This window comes from Lemur catta, chromosome 1, assembly GCF_020740605.2.
Source record: "Lemur catta isolate mLemCat1 chromosome 1, mLemCat1.pri, whole genome shotgun sequence".
NCBI classification, from domain to species: Eukaryota; Metazoa; Chordata; class Mammalia; order Primates; family Lemuridae; genus Lemur; species Lemur catta.
In genome coordinates, this window is record NC_059128.1 from 76,533,557 (window position 1) to 76,555,637 (window position 22,081).

The window sequence follows — 22,081 nt, forward strand, 5'->3', positions numbered from 1 at the left end:
GTTCTGTTACATATCAGCTGCATGGACTTGGGTAAGCTTATCCCTCTAAGCCTGAGTTTCTCCGTGTGTAAAAAGGGAAGCATAATGGTTCCTGCCTCATAGGATAGTTGCCAAGACGAAATGAGATAAAGGACTTAGCACATGGCTGGCACATAGTGATCCCTAGTGATGGGGTCACTGTGAGTGGTGTGATCCTTAGTACAGTAACATCAGGGACAAGATGTCATTCCAGCCCCAAGGATCTCACAACCTAAGTTAGGTGAGACAGGCAGGTGACACAAATGACCTCAGGGTGACCATGTCACATAGGGAAGAGGCATAAAAATGAACTGCTCAGAAAGCGTGGCCACTCAGGGCTGGGAAGGTCAGAAGAGGCTTCCTGGAAGAGGAAGAATTTGAACTTGCCCTTGAAGGAAGGGTATGGACTGGACAAATGAAGAGGAGGGGAAGAGCATTTCTGTCAGGTGAGGCAGCACGAGCAAAGGTATAGAGGGTTGGAAAGGAGATTAAGGAGACTCCTGGATTGCAAGTGAAAGAATCATGATCTTTCTTCCGCTGGTAATGGTGACTCATGGGAGGTTCTGGAGCAGAGAGTGTTTAAGAAAGAGAGCAAATCCTGCTCCTATGGGAAGAACAGGTGGCCACCAGCACTGTGTGTTTAGGGTGAGCCGGAATGCAGGTGTGGCTCTGTCATCATCCAGTGTGGCTCCTTGGGGCAAGCTGCGGCCTGCAAAAGGCCCTGATCAACGTCTCTTCCTCTGTACCCTCGAGGAACGGCCCCTGGGTCGAGTCCTCTCCAAATACACGGTAGGCTCCGGTGCGGGGCAGGCTTGGCTTCAGATTCTGTAGCTGTCCCCTGGGACCCAAGGAGATGGGGTTCGGGAAAGATAAATCTGCATGTCTGTCCTCCGAGGAGGATGAAGAATCTGGATCAGGGGCTATGAGTGACAGAGGGAGGTGGTGGGAGGCCAGGCTGCAGGCTGCACTCACTTCTGCACGTTGCCCCTGGCCATGCCCTGCCAGGCAGGCCGGGAGCTGCTCTATCTGTGTTGAGCTGCCCCACCGCTTTGTGCCGGCAATCCTTCCCCCTCCACCTTCAGCCCAGGTGACCACTCATCTGCTTCCTGTCACTGCAGATTAGATGTCTTTTCTAGAGTTTCCCATAAATGGAATCATACGGTGTTTGCTCTTTTATGGATGGCTTCTTTTGTTTAGCATAAGGTTTTTGAAATTTATCTGGGTTGTGTGTGTCGAGTTCATTCTTTTTTGTTGCTGTGTAGTATTCCATTGTAAAAATATTACAATTGCGTTATCCATTCATCAGATGAAGGGCAAAGTTGTTTCCAATGTTTAGCAATTACGAATAAAGCTGCTATAAATGTTTGCGTACTGCTTTTTGTGCAAATCTAAGTTTTCATTTCTTCTGGCTAAATATGACCGGCTGGGTCTGATTTTTCTCTGGAGCAATGCCAGACCTGGGGTCCCCTGACAAGCCCACCCCTGAGCAGAGCCTCCTCTCTCTCATTTTCCTCTCCTCCCCTGCCGCATCCCCCTCAGTCTCCTGCTGGCTTCCCTTCTGCCCTCTCCAGTCCCAGGCCTCTCCTGCCAAGCCCCTGGGCTCTCCCACCGACGGGTAGTTGTGTTTGGTCCCAGACGGGCTGACCGAGCAACCCCCACCACACTCTGCCAAGCCTTTTGACATCAGCTTCTCGGCCAGGCCACCTCTGGGAGACCCCAGGCTTCACAGGGAGAGGGGGATGGGAGGTCTTCCAGCAATTCAGTTCTGGGGTATTTGGCAGGGCTGCGTTTGTCCTGGTCTCATTGTTTTAAGAATTGTGTCAGATGGTCCTAGTCTACCGCATTCACTGGTGCTCTGTCTTCTGACTGAATTTGGTTCCAGCCAAGTTCCGGCAGAGGAAACTAATTGCCCACTGGTGCTATTCGGTTCAAGTCCCTGACAGCCCCTCCCCATCTCCCAGGGCAAAGGGCCTGGGGACGGGGTGGTGTCAGGCCTGGGAGGGCCCAGGCGCAGGAGACCCTTCATATCAAGTTGTGGATTTGACAGGGACAGCACAGCCCAGGAATGCCCTGGCTCCCTACTGGCTTCCGGGTCGAGGGAGGGCGGACACTGGGCTCGGGGCCGGCAGTCGTGGGCTCCAGTGCCAGCTCTGCTGTGTGATATGAAACAAATCCTATCTGCAAAATGACAGGTTGGGCTGGGCCAGTCCGGACTCCCAGGAATGGGTCTTGGCTTCCGTGTGCTTTCGTCATCCCAGGTGAGTCTGAGACTCAGCCGTGGCTCCGACCATCAAACCAGGTGGCCTCGGAGTCTGTTCCTGCGGGTGACTGCTGGGGTCTGGCTTGTCCCTTGCTGCCCAGCGAGGCCACCCCATGCGTGGGCATCAGTGCAGAATGAGAGTAAGATGCGGGGTTTGTGGGGTCCCTCTGCGTAGACATGACAAAGACACCAGACTAGACACAGTGTGTTTGATGTCAGAAAGGAGGAACGTGGTCAGCAAAGAGCAAAAAGTAACCACAAATGGGCTGATGTTCAGTGAGAGGCTGAGGCCTTATGGGGAGGGCATTTTGGGTATATGAAAACAGCGCTTGTGGCCTGTGCTCAGCAGGACAGGCTGGGAACGCCCCTACTGCCGCCCTGTGTGTGTGTGTGTGTGTGTGTCTGAGTGTTGTGTTGTATGTGTGTGACTGTGTGTTGTGTGTGTGTCTGAGTGTTGTGTTGTATGTGTGTGACTGTGTGTTGTGTGTGTGTCTGAGTGTTGTGTTGTATGTGTGTGACTGTGTGTTGTGTGAGTGTGTCTGAGTTTGTGTTGTGTTGTGTGTGTCTCTGAGTGTTGTGTGAGTGTGCGTCTGAGTGTTGTGTGTGTCCGAGTGTTGTGTGTGTCTCTGAGTGAGTGTTGTGTGAGTGTGTGTCCGAGTGAGTATTGTGTGAGTGTGCATCTGAGTGAGTGAGTGTTGTGTGTGTGTGCTGTGTGTAAGTACTTGGGAGAGCGTTGCTCATGTGCCCTCCCCTGTGGCCTTTGGGCGGAAGAAGGACCCTCACTGGAGAATAAGCTCCTGTTGCACCAAACTAGACACAAGTCACCAGCCCCTGTGGGGCCTGCAGTGTGACCCTAAAGAGCCATTTCTGGCTGTCCCAATGAGCCTCAGCCCTGCTTGCCCTGTGAACTTGGGATGCGTGTAAGCCTTTTAGCTGGTCCAGGCAAAATACCCTCAGGATGTTTTTTAGTGATATTTAGTTGTTTTTAAGGTTCAAATTAAAGAATCTGCACTGAGGAAATGGAGGAGTGGCTGAGCTGGCTCTTGGGACAAGGCGAGGACTTCCAGGAGGGGCCTCTCCCCCAGGCTATGAGCCCCTCCCTGCCCAGCCTCTTCTCTGACCAGCTGGGGACTGGGGGCTCCAGGGTCAGTGCAGTGAGCTAAGGGCCAGGCCTGCCAAGGCGAGATGCCCAGAGGCGCCCAGAGGAGGCACTGGGACAAAGGGCATCAGGGAGGGTGGGGCAGAGGGGCAGCCCTTGGGCTGACTCTGCAGTCTGGGTTGAAGATGCTGGTAAACCCAGCTCAGCGGGGACCGTGGGTCTGGAAGGAAGAGCAGGAGAGGGACCAGAGCCACTGCCTGGAGCCCTCCCCCTGCCTGCCTCAGGTGGCCAGGGAAAGCCGCCTCCTGCTGCTCGGCCCTGGTCAGAGAGGGTGGGCCCTGGGGGGCATGGGAGCTGGTGGCTCTGCAGGGATCCCCTACCAAGGCACAAACGGCATGTCACTTCTCCCTACCACTGTGTCTGTCTGCATGTGTGTTTGTAGGCATGGGGTGGGCTGGGGGTGGAATAGGAGTGCAGGGGGTGAGGCTTCTGGTCTCTTTCTGGTGATGTAGAAATTCTGCGGGAAGGACCCTGGGCTCAAAGAGTGCAGACCTGGCCCCCTGTTGTACCTGGCCCATAGCCCTCAGCAACTCTTTAGTGCAAACAATAACCAAAGATTCAGTTTGACGGTGATCAACCATCTCAGTTTGCCCAGGACTAAAGAGTGCAAAACTGGAAAGTTCCAGGCAAACTAGGATGATTGGATATCCTATTTCTACTTTTCCTTGAAAGTGTTTTCGGAAGCAGAGACATACCTGGGGTATGTCAGACCTGGGGTACTCCTAGGCTTTGCAATTATTTGAGGCAAAATAATTTGATTGTTTTCTGATTATATTTTGGAGAATATGAATAGAATCTATATGTGACAATTCCGAGTATTTAGGACAATTCTGAGCTTAAGGATTGCTTGAGTCTGTGTGTGGGATCCTAGGGGTATAGTGGACACAGGACCCCTCCCCTTCCTCTGTTTAGAGAACAGTCTTTTCCTTTGGGATCTCATGGAGCTGTCATCACAGGGAATCTTCTTCCTTCCTCAAAGGTGGGCCCCCACCAGTCGGGCCAGTCAGCATTCCTGTCCCCTTAGACTCTGTGATGGGTTCAGGAACAATTAGAACTCCTCTTACCCCTCCTCCTCCTCCTTTTCCTTTTCAGGATTATATGAGTGGAGAGAGGGAGAGGAAGAGGGAGAGGGAGGGAGAATTCTCTTTTCTCTAGATTATGAAGAAGAGGTAACCTTTGAGTTACTGGTGCCCATCTTTGTCACCATGTAGAAGGACTCAGCCTTAAAATTGGCGAGATGGAGAGAAAAAGAGAAAGTTCCAAGGACATGATCTGGACTGCTAGATCCAGCTATGCCTGAAGCCCACATACCCCTTGGACTTCCTAGTTACAAGAGACAATAAAGCCACTTTTTATTTGCTTAAGCTTATTTGAATTCAGCTTTAGTTACTCTGTTGCTCATGACTGAAGGAGTTCTGACTGCTGCACCTGGCCACCACATCTGTGGTAGGTCTCTACTCTGGGCTCCGTGAAGGGGACAGGGAGGATGACAGGGGTGGTGACTTCTCCCTGAACTGAGTGCCTTATGCCTTTAAATTAGGGCACATCCTCTTCCAGGGCACAAGTAGGGTGGGAGGCCCATGTCTGTGCTTTTGCTTTCAGCAGCCCTCTTTTGGGGATGGCAGGGCACGAGGTCTTCCAAGTCCCTTCTCTCATTTCCCCCAATTCCTCATGGATCTGCTCTGGTCTCTCATTTGTCCTTGACTCTAGAAGTGAACACTATCATATATCCACCCACCACTCAGATACTTTACTGCCTTGTGATGCCCCAGCAAGAAGAAAGCCCCTCCCAGTCATGGGAAGACCAACCCACACCTGAATCATTGCATTCCAACACCCGGTAAACTGTGATGGAGAAAGGGAGTTGGTTACTGTTCCTCCTTAGAGCCTGGGGAGGGGAGACACGCTCCTGCTCCCCTGCTGGGGTGGGAGAGGCAGCCTTCCTCTCCCAGAGGCCAGCAAGGCTGCGCTGAGGGAGGGGCAAGGCAGACAGGAGGGGCAGGCCCAAGAGGTAGAGCACAGGCAGATGCAGGCGGCAGACCAGCCATAGGAAACGGAAACCATGTCCTGTGCAAGTCTGGATAAGAATTCACAAGTGAGCTCAACACTTGGGTTTCAGGATGACTTTTTAACCAAAGGTGTCTGGCAGGGAGAGGCCAGGGAGAAGATGAGAGGAGGGAAGAGGGGTGGGGATAACTCAGGAGCAAAGAGATTGCTTTCCTGCCCCAACGAACAAAACAGCCTCCCAGAAAATCACAGCTTCCCTGCTTATCTGCTCATTGGAATTTCTCCTTTTTAAAAAGTATTGAGCAATATTTATGATATACAAAATGTATAGAGAATAATAAAATGAATACCAGTGAATCCACTACCCAGCTTAGAAATAACACAGGTAACAGAGTCGAAGCCCCCCGTGGATCCTCACCCAATCACTTCCCCTGTCTCTCTTCCTGGGGATAATCCCTAACCTGAATTCATGTCCATCATTCCCAGGCATTTTTTATTCTTTCTCTACATATGTATGTATCCCTAAGCTACATTTCGTTATTGTACATGTTTTAAGAACTTATATGAGCAATATCATATCAAGAATACTCATTCTGCCATAAACATGTTTTTCTCCATTCAACATTGTGTTTGTAAGATTCACCAACATTGGTAAGTACAGATCTGGTTCATTCATTTTCATTGCTGTGAGCTATATCACAATTAAAAAAAATTTTTTTTTTGAGACAGGGTCTCACTCCATCGCCCAGGCTGGAGTGCAGTGGCATCATCATAGCTCATTGCAGCCTGGAACTCCTGGGCTCAAGTGATCCTCCTACCTGAGCCTCCCAAAGTGCTGGGATTACAGGTGTGAGCCACTATGCCCAGCCAATACCTCAATTTATTTATCTGTTTTTGTACGATGGACATTTAAGCTGTTTCTAAGATTTTGCTATTACTGTATTTCATCAATTGTAAACCACACATATTTCCCATTTTAAAATCTCTGAAATAAGGAATACTTTTTTAAAAAAATGATGACGTAATATTTTAATGGCAATGTTTTCCCTTAGTGAATGATGTACCTTCAATACAAGTAAGAATGATACAAACAATGCAAACATGAACTTTCTTATACATCTTGTTTTTTAGTGTATATACCCCTGGAAGGATAAGTTGCTGGGTTATGAGGTATATTATCATCAATTTTACTAGATATTGCTGAGTTTTTCGCCATAGTAATTTTTACTGATTTACACTGTCACCACTATATTTTCTTTTTTTGTTTTTTTTTGTTTTTGTTTTTTTTTGAGACAGAGTCTCGCTTTGTTGCCCAGGCTACAGTGAGTGCCATGGCGTCAGCCTAGCTCACAGCAACCTCAAACTCCTGGGCTCAAGCGATCCTCCTGCCCCAGCCTCCCAAGTAGCTGGGACTACAGGCATGCACCACCATGCCCAGCTAATTTTTTCTATATATATTTTTAGTTGGTCAGATAATTTCTTTCTATTTTTAGTCAGACGGGGTCTTGCTCTTGCTCAGGCTGGTCTCGAACTCCTGACCTTGAGCGATCTACCCACCTCGGCCTCCCAGAGTGCTAGGATTACAGGCATGAGCCACCGTGCCCGGCCCACCACTATATTTTCATTGGGGTATACCAAGTGGGTATTTATTCTCTGACTTTTTGAGTTTTGTCAATCTAATGGGTAAATACCCATTTAATATGCATTTTCCTGATTATTAGTGACTTTTGGCATCTTTCCAAGATCTTTTATTTTCTCTAACCCATATTCTCGGGACTCTTCACTGATCCCTCTGCTTCAAGCCTCTTATGCTCCTTTGCCATAGTCGAATCTATCCACCATCAATACTTATAAATATGTAGCAGTAGTTATCAAAAGCTACAAAACCATTTATGCCCCAGTAATTCCACTCTTGGAAACCCACATTGAGGAAAAAAATGCTACATGCTCAAAATGTTAACTTTTGATGGTGAAGAATTGAAAATCACCTACATGCTCAATGTTGGTAGAAATATTAATAAATTATGGCATATTTCCACGATTGAATTCTATATAATCTTGAAAAGAGATCTATAATATAAAGAGAATGTATCAATACAGAAAATACTTTTGATAACAGTGTGACATGCAGTAAAAATTAGCAAATTGATCAATGGTATAGTACAAATATTTCCTAACAGAACCAAGTATATCTATACATACTTGAATTTAGGATGTAATAAGAATGGCTGATTTCAAAAATTAACTAAGCAAAAATTATTAATTTTTCTATAAAAATCACAGCCACAAGAGAAAACAAGATCCCATACACAATAGCAATGAAAAATAAAATTAAGTAAACCTGAAGAAAAATAAACAAGAAATTTGCAGACACTATGTAGAAAGCTATAAAATTCTCCAAAGAGACATAAAACAGTTTGAAAAATGGAGACAAACCTCGTTCTTGAATAGGAAAACAAAATGATCAATTCTTCCTAAATCAGTCTATAAATTTGGTATAATCAATCAAATTTCCAACCAGAAGTTACTGGAGAACTCAACCAGGAATTTGTAAAATTTATGCAGAAGAATAAAAATGAAAAAAATGCTCAGTGAATTTGTAATACAGATGTAATTAAGGAGAGAAAATGAATTCTATGTAGTAAATGTATTTTAAAGCTACAGCATTTAAAGTCTAGAGAGTCCAGAAACAAATTCAAGTGCACACAGGAAATTTACATGTGAAAATGATGGCATTACAAATTTAATAGGGAAAAGACAAATTATTTGATAAGTTATGTTGCAAAATAGCCATTTTCTGAAAAAATAACCATTTTGCCATTTGGGGAAAAAATAAGCTATATCTATATCTCATTCCTTATATAAAATAAATTCCAGATATGAACATAATCTAACTGGGTTATTATTTTATCAGTATTAACAAGGAAATAAGATACAAAACTGAGATGCAATAAAGGAAAACAAACAAATAATTCTGACTATGTACATATTAAGTTTCTATATGTCAAAACATATAAACAAAAATAAAAGACTAATTTGTAAAAATATTTACTGAACTTATGATGAAGGGTTAATTTTCCCAGTAAACAAAAATCTCTTTCAAATAAATACTAAAAAGCAAACAATTCAATAGAAAAACTGACAAAAGATACAATCAGGCAATTGATGATAGTAATGTCTATGTCTGCAGTTCCTGAACTTTGCTCCACATTGGAATCACCTGGAGATCTTTGAAAAAGTGTTGATGCCTGGCTCCCAGATACCCTGATGTAATTGGTACGGTGTATGACTTGGGTATTGGGATATTTAGAAGCTCTCTGATTCTAAAGTTCAACAAAGTCTGAGAATCAATAGAATACGCAATAAGCCTATAAAAGATTATGAGTAATCATTAAAAGCATTTAAGTGATAACAAAGAGATGCCATTTTTCATTTATCAGATTGGCAAGGATAAAAAGTTGGTAAGACTCAGTGTCTGCGAGGGTGTCAGGAAGAGTCAGCAAAACATTGTTGATGGGATGTAAATTGAAACAAACTTTTTAAAGGGCAATTTGGCAATCTTTTGACTATGTAAAACTTGTGTGGCCTTTGACTCAGTCATTCTATTTCTAGGAATTTATTGTACATAAACTCCTGCACAAATCCACAAAGACATTTGATTTAGCATTATTCTTATAACTTTTTAATTTTTGCTGTTATCCATCTGTTTGCTTTAACAAGGGCTATGGTTTGGAAGTTGTTGCTGGATGAGGTGGCAGTTCCCCCTCCTGCCCCATCCCCAATGTATCCATGGCTTCTGGGCCTTGGATGTTGTCAAGGGGAGCTGGACAGCACTTTCCCTTGGAAATCTATCTGCATCCATGAATTTGCAAAGGAAAGAGAAGCCTCCTGGGGACTCCGATTCCTTCTTCTGGAGGATTCAGGTTATTGCAATGCACTTAGTGAACTAAAGAGACCCCCAAGAGACCCGCTGAGGTCAGATGACAAGGAAGGAAGGACAATGGGAATTCTGGAGAGGAAATGCACCCTAAGGATGAGGGAAGGTTGGACTGGTGTACTGGACTCAGTGTTAGGGTTTAGCTTGTTGGAGGCTAAGGCACAGGAATAATGCTGGAACTCCTTCATACTTACTCACTTTGCTATTGTGCACCTATGTGGGGGGACTGGCCCCCTCCCTATCTGTGTGGATTGAGAGAGCTCTATCCTTACGAAATGCTGCTGTGCAACTGGATGCTTTGCTTGGAACTCTCCTAATTGATCCTGACAAGGCAGGTGCATTCCTTAGCCTGGGCAAATCAGCAGAGATGCTCTGGTGGAGAAGCCTAGGGTCAGCAGACAAGTGACAGGGTACTGTCTAGTGGACTACAGCTCTGGAAATTCTCTGGGGTATTTAAAGGGAAATCTTGAATTCTCTGCCAACTTGGCAAGGAGAAGAGAGGAATCATTGTAATTTGGATATTAATGACATATTTTCTAGGCTTTTGGGTAATATTAATAGCATCAGAAACTGAAAACAACCTAGATGATATGATGGTATATTATGTAGACATTAAAAAAATCTTTTTTCTGGCCAGGAGCAGTGGCTCACACCTGTAACGCTAGCACTCTGGGAGGCTGAGGTGGGAGGATTACTTGAGTTCAGGAGTTTGAGACCAGCCTAAGCAAGAGTGAGACCCCGTCTCTACTAAAAATAGAAAAATTAGCCGGGCATTGTGGCGTGCATCTTGTAGTCCCAGCTACTCAGGAGGCTGAGGCAGGAGGATCGTTTGAGCCCAGGAGTTTGAGGTTGCAGTGAGCTACAATGATACCACTGTACTCTACCCAGGTGAAAGAGTGAGACTCTGTCTCAAGATAATTAAATAAATAAATAATTTGAAAAAAATAAAATTTTTTAAAAAAATAAAAAAATATTTTTTTCTAATGGCAGAGAAAATATCACCATTTACTGTCAGGTAGAAATGACAAGTTTTATAATGTGAGCTTAATTTTACATATTTAAGTAAATTTTATGTATGTAAAAATAAAATGTGTATGTAAATATATATACATACAAACAAAATTGATTTCTATGTATATATGTGCCTAGGAAAAAAGACTGGAAGGAAATATATTAAGGGTTCAAGAAGTTATCTCTTGATGAGATTATTGGGAATGTTTATTTTATTAAACTTTAAAAATTTCTAATGTCTATACTGAACATATATTACATATTATTTATGGTTAGAAAATCCAACTTTTAAAAAAGAACAAAATTATTATATTGTAAATTAAAAAAAAAAGTCTTTAGAGATGGGGAAAGAAAACTAACATTTATTTCATGCCTGCCACGTTCCCGGCCACCATACCAGATATTTATATATGTCAGCTCTGTAAAAAGAACATCAGCATATTCTCTCACGGCCATCCTCTGCGAGTAGCAGGAGGCCTTGTTCCAGGATGGGGTCAGGCAGACCCACTCAGGGAAGGAATTTTTCCGAAAGTGCTGGGAGGCCCTCTCTTCTTCCTACCCAGAAGCTGGCCCATGGTCCACCATCTGGATTCTCCTCTTTCCCCCAGCTAAAACATCCACTCGGTGGGCAAGGTGGGGACCCAAGCCACGGCTCATTGACAGTTTGCCTGAAGCAGACACTGGAGCCCAGGACAGCAGGGGCTTGAAATGGCAGATTGTGGAAGCTATAATAACTTCAGGTATGAAAAGGGCTGGCAAGCACAGACAAGGAGTACAGTGATGTTGTGTCACACCTGATGGTGCAAATAGGGCCATCTGGGTGGGGAGAGATTTGATCCCAGTGTAAGAAAGAACTTGGTCACCTGGGAAGTAATAAGCGTCCATTCCTGGAGTTATGCAAACGGTACCTGCCTGGAAGGGACAGAGGAGATTCCTACACTGGGCAAGGGGGTTGCTCTAGAATCCAGCTGCTCTGTGTCAGCTTGGAGACTCTCTATCCTGCCATATCCCAGATTCGCAGGACAACTTGCTAATCCCTTCATCTGCTCGAAGCACCCGTGGGAGAGGCTTCTGGAGGCCAGGCCAACTTTTGTTGCTTAATATGTAAGTAATTCTAATCGTGGGAATTTCACTAGGCAGGGAAAAGAGGACAGGGCAGGGCCAGCCTGGCCTGGAGAGGGAGGTATCTGGGGAAGGCAGGCCTTTGGGCACCCATAAGTCAGGATCTGTGGATGCCCATCTACTCTACCTCTTTCAGAACCAGCTCTGGAACTCATATGTTGGGGCCACTTTGGTGGGAGTATGGAATCTTTTGTCCTGTGTGGCTCTCACCTGCCGACGGATACACCCTTACAAATGGCAGGTATTTAGGGAGCACCTGCAGCGTGGAGGTGGAGGATATTAAAAAAAAAAACAACAAAACACCCACAAACCAAAGAGGCTACCAAAAAAAAAGCTTACGACAACAGCAAGAGCAAGATTTCACAGACTTGCTGGAGAGACAAGACCCACACAGACATGTGTAGAGGAAAGAATAGGAGATTTGGGGTTAGAAAGACCTGGATTCCTATGTCGGCTCTGGCACTTACTAGCCGGGCAGCGGTAGGCAATTCCCTGACCTCTCTGGGACTCATTTTCCTCATCTGTAAAATGGGGTCCTAATTTCATAGGATCATTGTAAAGGTTTTTTTTAATATATATTGTATATACATATTTACATACATATATTAACATTTTTATATATAGTGACTAGCACACAGAGTCCAGAGTATAATAAATCTTAATAAATTGTGGCTATTGCTGTTCTTATTGTTTTTGCTACAGGACAAATAGATTGGGAAGAACTAACCATAAGTGAACTTGGAAAGCAAAATATCTAAAGGTTGGTGTGGGCTGGAGAAGTCAGGGAAAGCTTTGTTCACTGATGATAAAGACTTTCGAGCCCCTACTAAATGCTAGACACTGTGCTATAGGTTCTGGGTGTCAGAATAAATGTGTTACCTGCTCTTGTGGAGACTAAATAAATAAAAACAATTTATAACCATCAACTATGATAAGTATTAGGAAGGAAATGAACAGGGTGTCTGCTTTGAAAGACAATGACAAATTCCGACTATCGAAGGCCTCAGGGATGATCTCCCAGACGAAGGAGCCTTTTGACTAAAGCCTGGAGGAAAATCAGGAGTTATCTGTGGGCTGTCGGTACAGCGCACGCACGCAAGACCCTGGGAGGTGGAACTGAGCCCGTGTGTGGGGCGCACAGTGAGTGAGGAGCGAGGAGGCGAGAGCTGTCTGGGAAGGTAGCTCACACGAGGCCTTGGAAACCATGGGAAGGATCTGGTATCTTACCTTAGGGGACTGGATGGCACTGGCCAGTGTTAAGCACAGAGGTGGCGTGAATAAGCCCACTCCGGCTCTGGGTGGGGACGGGGTTGGGCAGGACTGGAGGTGGGAGATGGCTCAGATGCAAAACAGGTGGTTGCTGGGGCCAGCGTGGGGGACAGAGGTGGAGAGAAGGATGGGATTTGAGAGGTGTTTCCCAGCAGGAGCAACGCCGGCGGGTGACGGATTGAACACGAGGGCGAGGCAGAGGGCATCCCATGGGCTTCAGGAAGCTGGCGAGTAGCAATACAGAGGGCTGGGCCTGAAGTGCCAACATGAGGCCGGTGTGGAGGCCTGGGGGGCTGAGCCTGGAGCCGCATCTTGAAATGGGGCAAGGTGTGGAAAGGCGGCGGGAGGGGAGAGGGAGCACTCAGGAAGGGACACGGCAGAGTGGGCTGAGAAGTAGGAACGGGCTTGCGTCATTCCACGTGGGCGGCATAGAGTAGGGCGAGCCCCACAGGAGGGAAGGGTGTGGGCTGTGGGTCACAGGCCACGCAGTGTGAAACCGGGGCAGGTGGCTGGGGTGGGGCCTCTGAGCCAGGTGGAGGTATCAGGCTTGATGTCAGAGCTAGTGGGAAGCTGTCAGGTTCCTGAGCCAGCAGCCAGTTGCCAGGTGGCACCTGTCACTCAACTGCAGGTGTCAGGGGAGGGAAAGACATCAACCAGCAGCCACAGAGCTTGTGCTTTCTGAAAGTATTTACAGACCACCTACTCTGTGCTCAGAAAGAAAATAGCATGGGATGTTTCTGGGGACAATCTCTTGGCTCCCAGGACACCACTTGCTCATTGGTTCCTTCCAACCTCATCGGCTATTCCTTCTCAGTCTCTGGTGGTGGCTCTTCTTCCCTGGCCAGCCAGGCATCTAAAGGTGCAAAGCAGGAGGGCACAGACTGCCACCCCTTCCCTTCTGTCTCTTCACCCTGTCCTTTGGAGATCTCGTCCAGCTCCATGGCTTAAAAACCATCTATATTCTGTTTTATGTATTCAAACAGATCATCTCCCTAACCTGCCTCCTGAGTTCCAGACTTGTATTTTCAACTGCCCACCTGTCATCCCTACTTGGATATGAATCTCAGGTTTAAAATGTCCAAGACAAACCTCCAGTCCCTTCCACCCCAACTCATTTCTACCCTAGTGTTCCCTGGCTGAGTAAGGGGCACCTCCCTGGTACAAAAGCATCTGTGGTTTCTCAGTCTGTTTACAACCTATCTGTAAGTCCTGTAAATTCTACCTCCAGAAAAATCCAGAATCTGTCCACTTCTACTGTCCAGTGCTACCACCCCAATCAAGCCGCCACCATTTCTCCCTGGGCTACAGCAAAAGCCCCTCTCACTTGCCTCCCCCGCTCTCCTCTGTCCCCCAGGCAAGCCACAGACCCGCCAAAGTGATCTGTGTGAAACACAAAACAGACAAAGTCACCCTCAGATTGTGACCCTGCAGTGGCTCCACACTGTGCTTCAGAACAAAATCAAAGCTGCTTTCTGCGGCATCCGGCACACTGTGGGGCTCTGACTTCAGCTCCTACCGCTGCCTTCTCTCGTCCCTGCTCTCTGCTCTCCAGACACGCTGGTTTTCCCTCTCTCTCTCTCTCTCTCTCTCTCTCTAACAGACCAACCTTGTGGGCCTTTGCAGGTAGAATGTGCTTTCTCTGGAACACTGTCTAGCAATCTTCTCACCATTCAGATCTTAGTTCAGATGTCACCCCTCACACACACACCTGGCGTCCCCTCCCTGCCACCAGGCCCTCACCATCACACCTTGTTCTGAGGGCACTGATATCAGACCTAGTCAGGTATGGATTCATTGTCTGTCTCCCCCACTGAACGGAAGCTTCACAGAGCTGCAGCTCGTCTGACCTGCTCCGCGCTGTCTCCCACTCCTAGAACATAGTGGGAGCCCAGTCAATATTTGTTCAGTGAATGAAAACATGCCTCAGATGTGGTTCCTGGTCTTCTCGAAGGAGCATGACCAGCCACAGGAAGAGTTACCTAAGCACACGGGGCAGGAAATGATAAGTCCAAGAAGTGATTCACAGCTAAGCTGACACACTGATACTTAACGTTAGTGTTACTGGAAGACCCAGTGATGGGGGCCTTGAACTGGGCCTGGACAGACGAAGGCCTGATCCACAGGGGTGGTCCAGGAGGGAGCCCTTCGAGGACCAAGAGGGAGGGCAGATGAGGAGCTGTTGGAAGACTGGTGAGTATGGACAGGGAGCCTCATCCCTGCGTCCGACAGGCACGGAGATGACGGGGCCGAGGGAAGAAATAACGATAAGTTACAACAACAACAGCAGTGATCCACATTGCTCCAGCTTCGGAAGTGCCAGGCGCATGCTAAGCACATGATTTACTCCTCACATCGTTTTTCCCCATAGATGAAGAAACTGAAGTTTGAAGAGGTTAAGAAACTTGTCTGAGGCAATAGGGCTGGCACATGACAGAGCAAGGAATCGAGCCCCATCTGACTCCAAAGCCGGCGCTCTTAGCCACTCTAATGAGGCCACCACTTTCACAAATGTTAAACCATGTGTTTTAATTGCTCCTGTAACCTCTCAGCTGCCACCTCTAGGTGTGAGTCAGGAGGCTTAAGATGCCAGGGCAGGCAAGGGCAGGCCACTGGCCTTTTTAGCAAGACAATAGGGAAGAGAGGCTGTCCCAATACCCATCTCCCCTTTCAGCATGTCAAGAGCAGCCTGGTGGGTGAGACAGAGAAACTTCTGGAAGGGAGGTGGGGTCAGGAAGAGGGAGGGGGAAGAGCCTGCTCACCAGTGTCCGGGAGATTGCAGAAGACGCGTCTTTGGGAGGGGTGGGACGGTGTGGGGCAGAGAAGCTCAGGGAAACATTTGACCCCTTTTCACACGTGGCTCTGAGACGGGTCACCAGCAGAGGCCCTAAGCCTCCAAGGGGCAGTCAGCACTGTTAAGGGGTCCAGCGGTGTCCTCACGAGGACTGGATCATCCCCCAAATGGCCTTCAGCCACCTGTGTGGTAGACACTGGGTTGCGGGACGCAGGTGTGAAGTGGGACCTTCTGGGGCCAGGCACAGTGACCCCACGGTTGAGGCTCAGCATGGACCCACCAAGCCAGGGACCAGAAAAAGGGACCAGAGACCAGAGGGCTCCACAGGAGGTGATGGGACCTTGGCCAGTGCCCACTTCGAGGGAGGCCTCGGCTGGCAGGAAGAAGCAAGGCTCACCCCCTGCACAAGTCAGCCTGGTGCCACCGCTGAGACCACAGCAGCCAGAGGGGCACAAGGACACGCCACCTCCCCAGATTGCTGGGAGCCCAGAGGAAGCTCACACACCCACCCAGAGGAGAAGCAGGGGAGGCAGATCTGGGTCACCTGCCCGTTACCTAAAGATGCTGTTCGATTTTTATAGCCCACAAAATTGACCAGATGGGACTTGCTTATTAAAGTCTTTTTCTTCCCTAACCACTAGGTGGCTTCATGAGGAAGGCCCAATCAATACATCCCCCCACCTGTCTCCGAGCTGCATGTGATTACATTCACAACCCTGCCGTGCCGCTGCTACGTTGCACAGTTTGGGCACCTGTTTTGCACCAGGCACTCTGCTATGTCCTTCACATACATGATCCCATTCACTCTTCTCAGTGTCATAGTAACAGAAATGTCCTCCACCCCAGACGACCCATTGAGATTAGCTGTGTGGCCTTCGGAAAATTCCGTAACCGCTCTGAGCCTCAGTTTCTTCCCCCCCATGCAGATACCGTCCCTCCCTAGCAGAGCATCAGGCATACAGAATGCACTCAGGAAGAGGTCACCACTGTTGTTGTCGGCTCTTCTGAGCACCTAGGGAGGTAAGGGCAGGTAGGTGATGGGCGTAGGGTGAAGCCACTCCTCTGGGGAAGAAAGAAATTAACAAAAGCACAACCTCTTAACTCTGCAGTGATGCAGGTGATCTTATTCAGAGTAAGGAAAGTGGGGATGAAATTTAAGGGGCGAGGGGCCCTCTCCCCAGGAACACAGACATACCTGAGAGCCCCGAGGGGCCGTGGGAAGTGAAGGTGGGAGATCGGGAGCTTCCAGGTCCTGTGTCTCCTCAAATGCACTGAAATTTCTTCCTGACCTGCTGCTTTCTTCATCCTCTTCTGGGTTCTGTGGGACAAACACATTGGTTCCCAGGCCGGGATGGCCTTCTGAGGCCTGGAGATTCATCCCAGCCATGCCTCTGGGGCTCAGGACAGGCTACGTGGAGCTGAGGCTTTGTCACGGCATCCTTGGGGGACTTCAAGGGGGTTTGTAGAAAGTGAAAGCAATGCCATCAGATTCCTCCTGGAGATAAGCTGCATGAATTATTAAGGAGCTGAAGGAAGTCTGGGCTCAGCTATGGGAGTCCCACATCTGTCTCTGTGAATATTTCAATCTGGAGCTGCTCTGGTAGAGAGAAATTTCTTGTGCTGCATGAAAGAAAGGTAAGCAGGAGCTAGAATCAGGTTTATATAGGGCAGCTTTTAGTCAAGAGAAGCCTGCATTTCGGGGCTGGGATCCAGGCTCAGAGGCAGCTCCCCACTGCTCAGGAGCTATTTTTAAAAGCGTGAAACTCAATATGTGTCGGGGGTGGGGGTGGGGAGGGATGGAAGTGAAGTGGCTGAGACCATCTGGTTCCTAAAAGAGACTCTTTCCTGGGAAGGTGAAGACACTCGCCTGGTTCTTGCCTGACACCCCCAGATCTCTATTTTGAGCTCTGAAAAGAATACTCGGCCTGGTGTTCAGGGCTGATGATGTGGGCCAGAACAGAATCTAATCATTTACCTGCCTCTCATTTCAGCCCTTTCTTTGGTTTGGTAGATGCCATGTCTGGCAGCTTAAAGAGAATGCATAATAGTTCGTGTTAAAAACACAAAGATAAAAACAAAGCAAAGCAAAAAACCCTCTGTGTTCTGTTTGCAACTGTTTGTAATGTACGTTCAAAATATGCATCTTCCTGTCTCTCTGTGCACTAGCCCTGAGTTAGCCAGCATCCTCTCTGCCTGGAAACACCATCATCTCCTCTTTTCTGAGGCTTTGGATGTCAAGTGGACTCTCTCTGGCCTAAAGAGCCCTGTCAAAAAGCAAGAAACAGCCAGACCTGCACTCAGACTGACCAGAGGTCCCTGTGTAGGTAGGAGATGTGTGTAAGGTGTCATTTTTCTGTTTCTGCTATTTGGAAAAAAATAGCTTGAATGGCAGTGTTGATAATGACAAAAGGGGTTAAGGTTCTTTAAAGAGCACGCCTGGTCCTCCTACAAATCAAAAGCAGTTTGGAAGTGACTCAAATAGTCGCCAGATCTCTCACCAGCATGGCAGTTAGCAGCTTACAAAGCACGCTCATTTGTGCTTTCCATTTCTTAGGGGCCTTGTTCCTAGAGATCTGCATTAGAAGGCAGTGCTGGCAAATGACTGGGGAAAGGCAACGATTCATGCAGGAAGTGTGCAGATGCTAGATGTGGCTGAAATATTTTACTTTTCATTTTGCCACAAGGGAGAGAGGAAGCTTGAAATTAGACAAAAAAATATCTGTGGACAGAAATACCTATTCTTCAAGGGTGTTTGAAACCAAGGTCCTAAAGTCAAAGAGAAAGTCATGTGAAAGATCCAGAATAACTTCTGATTGTAGGTGAACTTTCAGAATGTGAGGGAGGCACCTGGATTAGACTGAACATTGACAGGTGATAGTTTATTTTGGAATAAAAAAATGAAGACAAATTATCCATCCTTTATTCAGTTTGCAGTGAGCATTACTTTTGGGAATAGCCGATGCAAAATAAAACCAACAACAGCTAAAATTTCAAATGGTAAACTTTTAAAGAATCACATCTTGGGGATAAAAAATGGATCTGGCAAAAACTAAACTTGTTAATAGTGGCCAAAAAAGAAAATTCACAAAGGTAAAGCTGTAATGGAAAATTAGTGAAGATTAGTGAACTAAATACCTACTTGTACCCAGGTGTTCTCTTTTCTCTAAATCTTACCTTGATTATAATTTAAGAAATAAATACAGAGATTAGAATGCGGTAAAGACTTCTTTTCGTAAATATGTTTTGGCTTAGTTAAGGTGAAAGGAAGCCCAGGCACCACCATTTAGAGCTCTCCGTCCGGCCTGGGCGTCTGGGAGGCCCCTGGAAGGGCTGCTGTCTACTCCTTGCGACTGCCCGCCCCACCCACGCGGGGGAGACCCAGAATGGACGCTGGTTCTAGGCAGCCGACCAGTGAGATCCTCAGTCAAGGGTCTGACCTGGTGCCAGCTGGTCGTGGCTGCAGCTGAGGGCCCGGGATGGAGGATGGAGGCTGTGGCAGGTCGAGGAGTTACAGGGAGAGCAGCCTTGTGGGTGGGCCCCAAGGGTGGTGGTGGGGGAGCCAGGCTTCTTTTCCCTGCCTCGTGGGATGTCCTTCCCTCCTGTTCTTTCTTCCTACCCTTGAAGACCCTTTCGTTGCTTGGGTCACTTCTCCCTACTGTTGTCCAGACTCCAGGGCTGCTCCCAGGCCGAGAACTATGGTGACGGGATAGACGGGTAGACGGGTAGACGGCTGAGAGAGGAGCCCTCCCTGCAGGCCTTCAGGGGCTCAGAGCCAGGGGATGCGGCTCCCACTCCCTGACCTGGTGGGCAGAGGGAGGAGAGCAGAGAGGAGCCCTCCTGTCATTTCCAGATCTGTGTCAGGAAGTATCTGAAGGTGTATATCCTTTAGAAATGCTTCCAGAGATGTCTCCAGGCCTCATATAGTTTAGTCCCCTGTAAAATTCACCTCCTACATATTAAAAATAAAACCAAGCACAAGAATTTCAACCTCAGCCAAAACAACTCCAACAAATGTTCTTGCATGAGGCACCACGTGCCCAGAAGCCCTGGAGGGCACCCGGCTACTGGTCCTGCAAAAGGCCCCATTTCCTGCCCGGCCAGGCCAGGCGCTGGGTGGCAGCACAGTTGGTCACTGCTGGGGGTGACTCCACAGGATTCCTGATAATGCTGGCCCGGAATGGGTTAAATTGGCGTTGTTCCTGATGGGAAGTGTGTTCTGAACTTAAATATATACACAGTCCAAATTCACCACAGCTCCCCACCCCCTAGAGTGCCCATCTTGCCCTGCTCATTTCTGCTGTGGGTCCTGCTGCCCCGCTGAGGCAGGGACTGCATTTGAGCAGAGTGTCCCAAGCATAATAGGGGCTTGGCAAATGTTGACAGAAAAGGAAGAATGAAAGGGAGAAAAGGAGAGAGGGAGGGAGGAAGGAAGGAGAGAAAAGAAAGCAAAGCAAAGCAAAGCAAAGCAAGGCATGGGATGATTTGCAGAAGTAGCAACAGCATTTAATGGTGAAAAGTGACAGGGGACAAGCTGAGATGGGTACCCTGAGGGATGGTATACTTGGCCCTGATGTGTGGCTTTGATGTGTGCATGTTTTAACTCTCCCTTTTTTACAAGCTTGGGGAAGTTTTAACTTCGTTCTGTTAAACTTAAACATTTTTTATGAGAAGTATACTAATTTAATAAACTTTTTTCTAGAAAATACTTTATGAACTATACCTAAAATTTATAATAGAGGAGGAGAGTGGGATTGAGTGGGTAATGGGGGGCTGCATATATAATTTTAAATAAAAAAAAAGAGAAAAAAGCCTTTTCTGGAGCAAATTCAGTTAAACCAATTTAATTTTTTATCTTCTTGATCAGCTTTCAATAGAATAATATCTATCTGTTTCCAGTTTTTTTACTTATTTTTGTTGGGATCAAGTCTTTTCCACATACCATGAACTTTTACCCATTATAGCTTTTTATCTTTGTGAATTTTCTTTTGTGGCCGCTATTTCTGTACAAGTCTAATTTTTGCTAAGTCTATTTTTAATTCTCAAGATGTGAATCTTTAAAAGTTTACCACGTGGAGTTTTAACTGTTGTTGGTTTTGTTTTCCATTGGTTATTCACAAAAGTAATGCTCACTGCAAATTGGATAAAGAATTGATAATTTGCTTTTATTTTAAAATTTTTATCTTTTTTTTTTTTTTTTTTTTTTTGAGACAGGGTTTCCCTCTGTCACCCTGGCTAGAGTGTCATGGTGTCGTCAGAGCTCACAGCAACCTCAAACTCCTGGGCTCAAGTGATCCTCCTGCCTCAGCCTCCCGAGTGGCTGGGACTACAGGCATGCACCACCACGCCCAGCTAATTTTTCCATTTTCTTGTAGAGATGAGGTCTCACTCTTGCTCAGGCTGGTGTCAAACTCCTGAGCTCAAGGGATCCTCCTTTAAGGAAGGGCCTCTAATAAAAGGCCCCTTTGTGAGAAGCAGAGGATGGAAATCACATAGCAAAGGGGTTGTCGGACAGACCAGAGATGTCAAGCCACTCCAAAAGAACTGTCCCACTGATGCTTAAATTAAAATTTCCAGAATTGGTTCTTGGCACATCTAACTAATTAATTGTGTAGGGTAATGGTGTGTCTCCAGGTTTTGGAAGATGAATACTTAATGAGCGTTCTATCCATCTGTAGACCTTCAATTTTGGAGATGTGAATAAGAAAACAATTAACGAATATTTAAAAATACACATAATAATGTATGCTGTTTAAACGAACAATAGTTATGTTCTCATATTGTTAGGAGGACTCTCTTTGCTCAAGTATCTATATGTCGCAGGAGAAGTGGATTTAACAGAGTACAGTTGGGGACAGTTAGCAGAAAAAAAAAATTGTTTCATATTTACCCCCAGAGTGAGCTGAGAATCTTCAATAGTGGGTTCAGTTTGCGGAGGGCAGAGAGTAGAGCCCGAGCCGGTGGGCCCCTGGGGTACAGAAGCTGCTGCTATTGTCTTAGGCACAGGCAGGCTCTGCCCAAGGCACTTAGGTTTCGGGGAACAAAAAAAACATTTAACTTTGCTCCATAAAGGGGAATGGAGCTTTATCAACAGGAGCTGCCTTATTCCTAGCCAGGGATCCAGGCGTGTCTCCTTACAGGCCCGTGGAGAAAGAAGCGGGTGACGTCAGGGAAGACGTAGAGGCTGGGCTCAGTGCTTCTCGGTGGTTCCTGATTCGAAGGTGGCTGCCACCTGCCCATCACAGACACGGCGGGGACGGTGGGTGGGTTCCCACAGCTCTTGAGCATATTATTGGCCGTTACCTTTCTGAGCCTTAGTTTCTTCATTTGTAAAACAGGGATAACAATGATGCCGACTTTATCGAAGTGTGAGAACTAACGCCTGCCAAACACCAGGCCCCGATCAACATTAGCGCCTTCTTGGCCCAGTCCCCCATTACAGAAAGTGCAGCTTCCATAACCTAGCTGAAGCCCAAAACTGAGTCATTTGAATATTACAGGCATTTTTTG

The 22,081-nt window shown here is 46.9% G+C and overlaps 1 protein-coding gene across 1 annotated transcript in view; it reads right to left on the reverse strand.

The window, feature by feature from the left end:
• The window catches only part of PLA2G4E (phospholipase A2 group IVE), a 56,450-nt gene extending 39,498 nt beyond the window's left edge, over nucleotides 1–16,952 (reverse strand). Inside the window, exon 1 of the mRNA XM_045539360.1 lies at nucleotides 16,770–16,952. Within this exon, the coding sequence (XP_045395316.1) occupies nucleotides 16,770–16,952 (183 nt within the window). The remainder of the gene's footprint in view (nucleotides 1–16,769) is intronic.
• Between the last annotated feature and the right edge of the window lie 5,129 nt (nucleotides 16,953–22,081).